Source organism: Hypanus sabinus, chromosome 20 (assembly GCF_030144855.1).
Source record: "Hypanus sabinus isolate sHypSab1 chromosome 20, sHypSab1.hap1, whole genome shotgun sequence".
NCBI classification, from domain to species: domain Eukaryota; kingdom Metazoa; phylum Chordata; class Chondrichthyes; order Myliobatiformes; family Dasyatidae; genus Hypanus; species Hypanus sabinus.
In genome coordinates this window covers 165,884-177,643 of record NC_082725.1, presented here as the reverse complement: position 1 = coordinate 177,643, position 11,760 = coordinate 165,884, and the positions used below count along the sequence as shown (strand labels likewise).

The 11,760-nt window shown below is 45.4% G+C and overlaps 1 protein-coding gene across 1 annotated transcript in view; it reads left to right on the top strand.

Moving 5' to 3' along the window:
* The first annotated feature begins 9,249 nt into the window (after positions 1–9,249).
* The window catches only part of tomm7 (translocase of outer mitochondrial membrane 7 homolog (yeast)), a 31,009-nt gene continuing 28,498 nt past the window's right edge, over positions 9,250–11,760 (top strand). The window contains exon 1 of the mRNA XM_059944921.1: positions 9,250–9,420. Within this exon, the coding sequence (XP_059800904.1) occupies positions 9,318–9,420 (103 nt within the window). The 5' untranslated portion in view covers positions 9,250–9,317. The remainder of the gene's footprint in view (positions 9,421–11,760) is intronic.

Below are 11,760 nucleotides of genomic sequence, written 5' to 3'. Positions count from 1 at the left end.
CTAGTTCCAATAAGATTCATAAAGTGTAATCTGTAAAATGTACATTGTGTGCTGTCTGATATTGTATGTGCAAGTTTGTACCAGTGTGCATTACACAGCATCTACGCAAACGGGAGGCACCGTTTGGCGGGTGGACAGATTTTCCCCTAGATAAACAAGCCAATAGCCCTAAGCATTACATATACCTGCTATGCATCTTTTTTTAAACAGGGCCTTAATAGCTTTTCAAAACCAAGGTTCACTACAGCTATTATCATTACCTTTTATTCTGACAAGCACATACAAGCTTTGTACTCTCAAAATTTCACTTTTGAAAGCCTCCCACTTTCCAAGTATACAATTGCCAGAAAACAACCTGTCCCAATCCACACTTGCCATATCCTTTTTGATATCATCCAAATTTGCCTTTTTTCTATTTAGGTCTAGTCTGTGGGATGAGATTATATCTCTTTGAATATTTACTGTGAAACTAATGGCATTGTGATCGCTAATGCAAAGTATTCCTTCACACAAACTTCTGTCACCTACCCTGTCTCATTCCCTAATAACAGATAAAGTATCATGCACTCTCTTGTTGTACTTTTATGCACTGATAAAGGAAACTTCACTGAGAATATTTGACAAACACTATCCTATCTTGTCCTTTTATAGTATGGGAATCCCAGTCAATATGTGGAAAGTTAAAATCATGTACTATAACAAACTTATGTTTCTTGCAACAGTCTGCGATCTCTACAAATTTGTTCCTCTGGATCCCTAGGACGGTTTTGTGATCTGTAATATAGCCCCATCAACCTGGTCATTAACTTTGCTATTCCTCAATTCCACACATTCTGCCTCACTAGACGAGTTCACCAATCTTTCCAGACTGAGCACTGCCCAACTAGCAATGCCACCTCTCCTCCTCTAATCCCTCATTCTCTGTCACATCTAAAGCAGTGGAACACCGGAATATTGGAGAATACTGGAAGAACTCAGCAGGCCAGGCAGTGTAGTCAATGTTTTCGGCTGAGACCCTTCATCAGGATTGGAGAGAAAAAAAGATGAGGAGTCAGAATTGGGGGGGGGGGGTGGAGAGGGGAGGAAGAAACACAATGTGATAGGTGAAACTGGGAGAGTGAAGTAAAGAGCTGGGAAATTGATTGCCAAAAGAGATATAGGGCTGGAGAAGGGGGAATCTAATGGGAGAGGACAGAAGGCCATGGAAGAGGAGCACCAGAGGGAAGTGACAGGTAGGTAAGGAGCTCTCCTTCACCATTTCCATTTCCCCTCTCACCTAGTCTTCTTATTGTTACGTACCCCGTAACTGGGTCACTTACCAGCAAAGATAGAGAGGTCCGTTAAAGTCTGATGGCACTATTTTTAACAGTATTTATTGAAAAAGATACCCAAAAATAAGATCAATGCAAACATACAGATAATGTACATCATCAATACTATATTTAAAAGCGCGGGTATAATAATAATCAATAAGAAATAGCTCTATCGTTGTCTAGGGGATAATGTATTGTCTGATGGAAATATAAAAGTCACTGTTAGTTCGTTCAAGCTGCAGCATTTTGGGTTTGAGAGAAAGACGGGTAAAACTTGCCCAGTCCCTTTTATGATGTCAACCCTTCAAGAGGCGTTGGGAGTTGGTTTCCCCGTTGTTAGCTAAAAGCTGTTCTTCCATGGTATAAGCCACCGGTTCCGGGGCAAAATGGAACCGAACGCACGTGGCCTCCTCCCATCAGCTTCCGCTATTATGGGATCGCTAGCGTTTCTTCTGGTGCGTCTGAAGGGACTGTTCCCGCAGACCCTCTTTTATCTTGACTCACAGGGTCTCAGAAGTCAATCAGGTTGGGGGTGATGCAATCCCTCCCTCAACCAGCCCACTTTGCCTGAGGGCTTCTACGTAGCACAGTATTGTAATACACAAGTCCGTCTCCAAGAGACAATGGCCGTTTCCCGTAGCTTTATATCGCCGGGGGGGGGGGGGGGGGGGTCAAGACATTCCGCACGTCTCTCTCTCATTTCCTGGGTCTCCTGACCCAAATCAATAGTGATCTTGCGATTCTCACAAAGAAGGGGGCTACCCCGCACCCCTCGGCCTCTCAGAGCTGTGGTATATTCATAACATTATGTTCGCTTGTTTGTGCCCAGAATATTGAGCGCCAACCCTGCCCTCCTGCACCCAAGTCTCACTAATGGCTACAAAATCATAATTTCAGGCGTTGATCCATGCCCTGAACTCATCTATCTTTCCTATGATACTTTTTGCATTGAAATGTACTCAGCTCAGGATACTAATAGCAGCATGCTGAACTTTTTGATTTCTGACATCTGAGGTCTTACCAACATCTGTTTCCATAATCTCTCCACTGTCTGTTCTGGCACTTTGGTTCCCACCCACTGCGACTCTAGCTTAACTGTACCCCTCCCCACCCATAAATGTTCCCACTAGTATTTTAGTCCTCTTCCAATTTAGGTGCAAACAATCTCTTCTGTACATGTCCCACCTTTCCTGGAAGAGAGTCAAATGATCCAAGAGAGCTTTAAGGCCTTCTTGATAGGGATAGAAGTGTTTCTGGGAGTAGACATCCATGGTAAAAGAAAATGAGGTGGTCAGGGACAGGGAATTGAGAGTTACTGAGGAGATCGAGAGCATGAGAAGTGTTCCCGATGTAGGTGGGAAAGCACTAGTCCAGGAGGAATAGAATGGAGTCGAGATTAGTGGGAAGACAGAGGATTGGGAAGTTTTTAAAAGCTTACTAAAGGAAACTAAGAAGGTCTTTAAGGGGGAAAAGCTGAACTATGAAAGGAAGCTAGCAAATAATATCAAAGACGATACTAAAAGTTGTTTCAAGTATATAAAGTGTAAAAGACAGGTGAGAATAGATATAGGACCGATAGAAAATGATGCTGGAGAAATTGTAATGGGAGATAAGGAGATGGTGGAGGAACTGAATGAGTATTTTGCATCAGTCTTCACTGAGGAAGACATCAGCAGTATACCAGACACTCAAGGGTGTCAGGGAAGAGAAATGTGCGCAGTCACAATTACAACAGAGAAAGTACTCAGGAAGCTGAATAGTTTAAGGGTAGATAAATCTCCTGGACCAGATGGAATGCACCCTCGAGTTCTGAAGGAAGTAGCTGTGGAGATTGTGGAGGCATTAGCAATGATCTTTCAAAGGTCAATAGATTCTGGCATGGTTCCAGAGGACTGGAAGATTGCAAATGTCACTCTGCTACTTAAGAAGGGGGCAAGGAAGCAAAAAGGAAATGGTAGACCTGTTAGCTTGATGTCGGAGGTTGGGAAGTTGTTGGAGTCAATTGTCAAGGATGAGGTTACGGAGTACCTAGAGGCATATGACAAGATAGGCCAAACTCAGCATGGTTTCCTTAAAGGAAAATCCTGCCTGACAAACCAATTGCAATTTTTTGAGGGAATTACAAATAGGCTAGACAAGGGAGATGTAGTGGAAGTTGTGTATTTGGATTTTCATAAGGCCTTTTACAAGTTGCCGCACATGAGGCTGCTAAACAAGATAAGAGCCCATGGAATTACTGGAAAGTTACATATGTGGATAGACCGTTGGCTGATTGGCAGGAAACAGAGAGTGGGAACAAAAGGATCCAATTCTGGTTGGCTGCTGGTTACCAGTGGTGTTCCACAGGGGTCTGTGTTGGTGCTGCTTCTTTTTACGTTGTATATCAATGATTTGGATTATGGAATAGATGGCTTTGTGACTAAGTTTGCTGATGATACAAAGATAGGTGGAGGGGCCGGCAGTGCTGAGGAAACAGAGAGTCTGCAGAGAGACTTGGATAGATTGGGAGAATGGGCAAAGAAGTGGCAAATGAAATACAATATTGGAAAGTGTATGGTCATGCACTTTGGTAGAAGAAATAAATGGGTAGACTATTATTTAAATGGGGAGAGATTTCAAAGTTCTGAGATGCAACAGGACTTGGGAGTCCTCATGCAGAGGATGCCCTTAAGGTTAACCTCCAGGCTGAGTTGGTGGTGAAGAAGGTGAATGCAATGTAGGCATTCATTTCTAGAGGAATAGAATATAAGAGCAGGGATGTGATGTTGAGGCTCTATAAGGCACTGGTAAGACCTCACTTGGAGTACTGTGTGCAGTTTTGAGCTCCTTATTTAAGAAAGGATGTGCTGATGTTGGAGAGGGTTCAGAGAAGATTCACTAGAATGATTCCAGGAATGAGAGGGTTAGATATGAAGAACATTTGACTGCTCTTGGACTATACTCCTTGGAGTTTAAAAGAATGAGGGGGGACCTCTTAGAAACATTTCGAATGTTGAAAGGCATGGACAGAGTGGATGTGGCAAAGTTGTTTCCCATGGTGGAGGAGTTTAGTACAAGAGGGCATGACTTAAGGATTGAAGGGCACCCATTCAGAATAGAGATACGAAGAAATTTTTTTTAGCCAGAGGGTGGTGAATCTGTGGAATTTGTTGCCGCGGGCGGCAATGGAGGCAAAGCCATTGGGTGTATTTAAGGCAGAGATTCATAGGTATCTGAGTAGCCAGGGCATCAAAGGTTATGATGGGAAGGCAGGGGAGTGAGACTAAATGGGAGAATGGATCAGCTCATGATAAAATGGCAGAGCAGACTCAAGGGGCCAAATGGCCAACTTCTGCTTCTTTGTCTTATGGTCTTGTCTTGTCTTATGGAGATAAGGGGACACGAGTTCAATGATGCAGATGCAGGCAGTGACAATAGCCCTACATGGATAGCCAGGTTTGTTTATCTTGGGTAAAAGCAAGCGAGCAGTGCGGGGCAAGGAACATGAGTCTGGTGTAGTTTGGCCAAGAAGTAGGTGCTAGAGAGTACCCCACAGTGACTGCCCCCTTAACAATAAGTACTCCTGTTTGAACACTGTTGGGGGAGACGGCCTACCTGGGGGAAGCAACAGTGGTCGTGCCTCGGGCACAGAGTCTGGCCCTGTGGTTCAGAAGGGTGGGGAAAGGAAGAGGATGGCAGCAGTGATAGGGGGTCAAACAGGTGATTCTGTGGACGCAGGAAAGAAACGCGGATGGTAGTTTGCCTCCCGGTGCCAGGGTCCAGGATGTTTCTGATCATGTCGGCGATATTTTGAAGTGGGAAGGAGAACAGCCAGAGGTCATGGAACATATTGGTACCAATGACATAGGTAGGAAAAAGGAGGAGGTCCTGAAAGCAGACTACAGGGAGTTAGGAAGGAAGTAAGGAAGTTGAGAAGCAGGACCTCAAAGGTAGTAATCTTGGGATTACTGCCTGTGCCACATGACAGTGAGTATAGGAATAGAATGAGGTTGGGGATAAATGCGTGGCTGAGGAATTGGAGCGGGGGCAGGGATTCAGATTTCTGGATCATTGGGACCTCTTCTGGGGCAGATATGACCTGTACAAAAAGGATGGGTTGCACTTGAATCTGAGGGGGACCAATATCCTGGCGGGGAAGTTTGCAAAGGCTAATGGGGAGAGTTTAAACTAGAATTGCTGGGTGGTGGAAACCAAACTGAAGTGACGAAGGAAAGAGCGGTTGGCTCACAAATAGAGAAAGCTTGGAGACAGTGTGAGTGGGAGGATAGGCAGGTGATAGAGAAGGGACGCACTCAGATCAATGGTTTGAGATGTCTATTTTAATGCGAGGAGTATTATGAATTGTGTTGGCATGTGGCCTAGTGGATAAGGCATCGGTCTAGTGATCTGAAGATCACTGGTTCAAGCCTCAGCTGAGGCAGCATGTCATGTCCTTGAGCAAGACACTTAACAACACATTGCTCTGCGACAACACCGGTGCCAAGCTGCATGGGTCCTAGTGCCTTTCCCTTGGACAACATCGGTGGCATGGAGAGGGGAAGGCTTGCAGCTTGGGCAACTGCCGGTCTCCCATACAACCCTGCCCAGGCCTGCGCCCTGGAAAACCTTCCAAGGCGCAAATCCATGGTCTCACGAGACTAACGGATGCCTATTATTATAAATAAAGCAGATGAGCATAGAGCTTGAGTCATCACTTGGAGCTATGATGTTGTGGCCATTACAGAGACTTGGATGGTGCAGGGGCAGGAATGGCTACTTCAAGTGTCAGGCTTTAGATGTTTCAGAAAGGACAGGGAGGGAGGCAAAAGAGGTGGGGGGTGTGGCACTGTTGATCAGAGATAGTGTCACGGCTGCAGAAAAGAAGGAAGTCATTGAGGGGTTGTTTATGGAGTCTCTGTGGGTGGAAGTTAGAAATAGGAAGGGGTCCATAACTCTACGGGTGTTTTTTAGAGACATCCCAATAGTAACCAGGACATTGAGGAGCAGACAGGGAGACATATTCTGGAAAGGAGTACTAATAACAGGATTGTTGTGTTGGGAGATTTTAATTTCCCAAATATTGATTGGCATTTCCCAAGAGTGAGGGGTTTATAAGGGGTAAAGTTTGTTAGGTGTGTTCAGGGAGGTTTCTTGACACAATATGTAGATAAGCCTACAAGAGGAGCGGCTGTACTTGATCTGGCATTGGGAAATGAACCTGATCAGGTGTCAGGTCTCTCAGTGGGAGAGCATTTTGGAGAAAGTGATCACAATTCTATCTCCTTTACCATAGCATTGGAGAGGGATAGGAACAGATAAGTTTGGGAAACTAATTGGAGTAAGGGAAAATATAAGGCTATCAGGCAGGTACTTGGAAGCATAAATTGGAAACAGATGTTCTCAGGGAAATGTACGGAAGAAATATGGCAAATGTTCAGGGGTTGTTTGCATGGGGTTCTGCGTAGATATATTCCAATGAGACGGAAAGGATGGTAGGGTACAGGAACTGTGGTGTACAAAGGCTGTATTATATCTAGTCAAGAAAAAAGGAAGAGCTTACAAAAGGTTCAAAAAACTAGCTGATGATAGAGATCTAGAAGTTTATAAGGCTAGTAGGAAGGAGCTTAAGAATGAAATTAGGAGAGCCAGAAGGGGCCACGAGAAGGCCTTGGTGGACAGGATTAAGGAAAACTCCAAGGCATTCTACAAGTATGTGAAGAGCAAGAGGATAAGATGTGAGAGAATATGACCAATTAAGAGAGACAGTAGAAAAGTGTGTATGGAACCAGAGGACATGGCAGAAGTACTTAATGAAGAAAAAGATCTTGGTGATTGTAGGGATGACTTGCAGTGGACTGAAAAGCTTCAGCATGTAGATATTAAGGAAGAGAATGTGCTGGAGCTTTTGGAAAGCATCAAGTTGGATAAGTCACCAGGACTGGACAAGATGTACCCCAGGCTACTGTGGGATGTGAGGGAGGAGATTGCTGAGCCTCTGGCAATTATCTTTGCATCATCTATGAGGATGGGAGAGGTTCTGGAGGATTGGAGGGTTGCGAATGTTGTTCCCTTAATCAAGAATGGGAGTAGGGATAGCCCAGGAAATTATATTAGGAATAGTCAGCATGGTTTTGTCGTAAGGCAGGTCATGCCTTACAAGCCTGATTGAATTTTTTGAGGATGTGACTAAACACATTGATAAAGGTAGAGCTGTAAATGTAGTGTCTATGGATTTTAGCAAGGCATTTGATAAGGTACCCCATGTAAGGCTTATTGAGAAAGTAAGGAAGCATGGGATTCAAGGGGACATTGCTTTGTGGATTCAGAACTGGCTTTCCCACAAAAGGCAAAGAGTGGTTGTAGATGGGTCATATTCTGCATGGAGGCCGGTGACCAGTGGTGTGCCTCAGGAATCTGTTCGAGGACCCCGATTCTTTGTGATTTTTATAGAAGACCTGGATGAGGAAGTGGAGGGATGGGTTAGTATATTTGCTGATGACACGTATGTTGGGGGTGTTGTGGATAGTGTTGAGGGCTGTCAGAGGTTACAGCAGGACATTGATAGGATGGAAAACCGGGCTGAGAAGTGGCAGATAGAGTTCAACCCAGATAAGTGTGAGGTGGTTCATTTTAGTAAGTCAAATATGATGGCAGAATATAGCATTAATGGCAAAACTCTTGGCAGTTTGGAGGATCAGAGGGATCTTCGGGTCTAAGTCCATAGTTCAAAGCTGCTGTGGTTAAGAAGGCAAACAGTGCATTGGCCTTCATCAATCTTGCAAACGAGTTTAAGAACTGAGGTAATGTTGCAGCTATAAGACCCTGGTCAGACTCCACTTGGAGTACTGTGCTCAATTCTGGTCTCCTCACTACAGGAAGGTTATGGAAACCATAGAAAGGGTGCAAAGGAGATCTACAAGGATGTTGCTTGGATTAGGGAGCATTCCTTATGAGAATAGGTTGACTGAACTCAGACTTTTCTCCTTGGAGCGTCGGGGGATGAGAGGTGACCTGATAGAGGTGTACAAGATAATGAGAGGCTTTGCTTGTGTGGATAGTCAGAGGCTTTTTCCCAGGTCTGAAATGGCTAGCACAAGAGGGCATATTTTTAAGGTACTTGAAAGTAGGTACAGAGGAGATATTAGTGGTAAATTTTTTATGCAGAGTGGTGAGTGCGTGGAATGGGCTGCCCACAGTGGTGGTGGTGGAGGCGGAAATGATAAGGTCTTTTAAGAGACTCCTGGCTGAATACATGGAGCTTAGAAAAATAAGAGAGCTATGGGAAAGCATAGGTAGTTCTAAGGTAAGGACATGTTCGGCACAGCTTTGTGGACCGAAGGGCCTGTATTGTGCTGTAGGTTTTCTATTTTTCTACTGCATGAGAAGTCTCCAGAGTTGATGAGGTCAGTAATGATTTCGGAGACAATTTTCTGATGGTCCAGAGTGGAGTCCTCTTCAAGGTGTGGGTTTGAAGAGGTGTCTGAGTTACTGCCTGGCTTCAGCAAGGAGAGGTCAATATGCCACTGGTCTCCTCCTTTGAGGTTTTGATGGTAAGAACTGCATACATTAATTTTATCTTACTGAAGTATACTGTAGTTCCAGTCAGCACACTACAGAAAGAATGTGATGACAGTGTAGGCTTTTGTGAATAAATGCGGGTGTAGTTTTATGTACTTAAAAGCCGTCGCCCTTCCATTACGACAAACCAAAAGTAGTCGCCTTACACGGACATCATTATGTCAAACGCCGTCTCTTGAAGCGAACACAACAACTCAATGATGGTCCGCCCGAAACGTTGACTCTACTTTTTTCCGTAGGTGAGAGCTGGTCCGCTGAGTCCCTCCAGTATTTTGTGTGTGTTGTTTTGGATTTCCAACTTCTGCCGATTGCACTAGTTTGCTTTCGTAATCACAAGACACTGAAGGGGAGACGGGAGTCATCCCGGCTTTAGGCGGCGCTCAATGCGGAGGATCCCTCTTTCAGGTCCTGCTGCGTGTGCTGGCGTGGACTACTCGCGGTGTGAAGATGGTCAAACTGAGTAAAGAGAGCAAACAGCGGCTGCAGCAGGTGTTCCGTGTCACCCAATTCGCCATCCGCTGGGGCTTCATTCCTACCGTGCTTTACCTAGGTCAGTACCATCGGTGGCTTGCGCTGGGCCGGGGCTCACGGGGTGGCTTTAGTCCTCGCGGTGAGGCCCAGGACGGCTGAGGGTGCATGGGGGTGGGGACTAAGGATAGCCAGCTAGCTAAAGGTCGGGGGTGGGGGCGAAGGCCTAACGGCTGTGGAGGATATGGGGGAGGTGGTGAGGGGTAAGTGTGGCTGAATTGTGTGGAGGTGACCCAATCCAATGGCGCATGATGGTGTGGGAGGGGGTGTCCCAAGGGCGTCTGAGGGTGTGGAGGAAGAGGGGAACCCAAGGGCACCGGAGGGGGTGGGTCCCAAGGGCGCCTTAAGGGATGGCAAAGGCCTAATCGCAGCTGAGCAGATGGGGGGGGGGGAGGGGGCAAAGACGGGAGGTGTTGAGAGCGCTAAAAGCGGCTGAGGGTGGTGAGGGCTTAAGTACGGCTGGACCTGGTGGGTAGGGGTAGGGCCGGCGAGGCGGAGGTCTATGTGTGGAGGGGTGAGGAGTGAGAATCAGAATATATATGTAGATTTTCAATGAAAATAAGTGGCGAGAGGAAATTAATGGAATTAATAGACAATAGGTGCAGAAGTAGACCGTTCGGCCCCTCGAGTTTGCACCGCCATTCTGAGATCATGGCTGATCATTCACTATCAATACCCAGTCCCTGCCTTGTCCCCATATCCCTTGATTCCCCTATCCATCAGATATCTATCTAGCTCCTTCTTGAAAGCATCCAGAGAATTGGCCTCCACCGTCTTCCGAGGCAGTGCATTCCACACCTCTACAACTCTCTGGGAGAAGAAGTTCTTCCTCAACTCTGTCTTAAATAACTGACCTCTTATTCTCAATCCATGCCCTCTGGTACTGGACTCTCCCAACATCTGGAACATATTTCCTGCCTCAATCCTATCAAATCCTTTAATTAAACGTTTCAGTCAGATCCCCTCTCAATCTCCTCAATTCCAGTGTGTACAAGCCCAATCTCTCTGCGTAAGACAGCCCTGCCATCCCAGGAATCAACCTAGTGAATCTACGCTGCACTTCCTCAATTGCCAGAATGTCCTTCCTTAAACCTGGAGACCAAAACTGTACACAATATTCCAGGTGTGGTCTCACCAGGGCCCTGTACAAATGCAAAAGGACAGCCTTGCTCTTGTACTCAATTCCCCTTGTAATAAAGGCCAACATTCCATTTGCCCTCTTCACTGCCTGTTGCACTTGCTCATTCACCTTCATAGACTGATGAACTAGGACTCCTAGGTCTCTTTGCATTTCTCCCTTACCTAACTCTACACCGTTCAGACAATACTCTGCCCTCTTGTTCCTGCTTCCAAAGTGGATAACTTCACATTTATTCACATTGAATGACATCTGCCAAGTATCTGCCCACTCACCCAGCCTATCCAAGTCTCTCTGTATTCTCCTAACGTCCTCTTCGCATGTCACACTGCCACCCAGTTTAGTATCGTCAGCAAACTTGCTGATATAGTTTTCAATGCCCTCATCTAAATCGTTGACATAAATCGTAAAGAGCTGTGGTCCCAATACAGAGCCCTGTGGTACCCCACTAGTCACCTCCAGCCAGTCCGAGAAACACCCATTCACTGCTACCCTTTGCTTTCTATCTGCCAACCAGTTTTCTATCCATATTGAAACCCTGCCCCCAATGCCATGAGCTCTGATTTTACTCACCAATCTCCTATGTGGCACCTTATCGAATGCCTTCTGAAAATCTAGGTACACAACATCCACTGGCTTACACTCGTCTAACATCCTTGTTACACCCTCAAAAAACTCCAACAGATTAGTCAAGCATGATTTGCCCTTGGTAAATCCATGTTGGCTCGGCCTAATCCTATTACTGCCATCAAGATGTGCCACTATTTCGTCCTTAATAATGGACTCAAGCATCTTCCCCACGACTGACGTTAGGCTAACAGGGCGCTAGTTCTCCGTTTTCTCCTTCCCTCCCTTCTTGAAAAGTGGGATAACATTAGCCACTCTCCAATCTTCAGGAACTGATCCTGAATCTAAGGAACATTGTTGTGAAAACCAAGATAGAACCAATTCTATTCATAAATCTATGTCACAAGCACAAAGAATATTCAGCATTTTAGGGGATCTGACTCACTGGCATATCATTTACTGTATAATTAAGTCTCTTGTCTTTGCTTCCACTTTACTATATTGGTATTGTTACGTACCCCGTAACTGGGTGTCTTACCAGCAAAGATAGAAGTATCCCTGGAGTCTGGTACTATTTTCAAAACAGTGTTTATTAGTAAAATATACAAATCAATATCAACAATGCAAATATACAGATAATACATGTTAGCAATACTA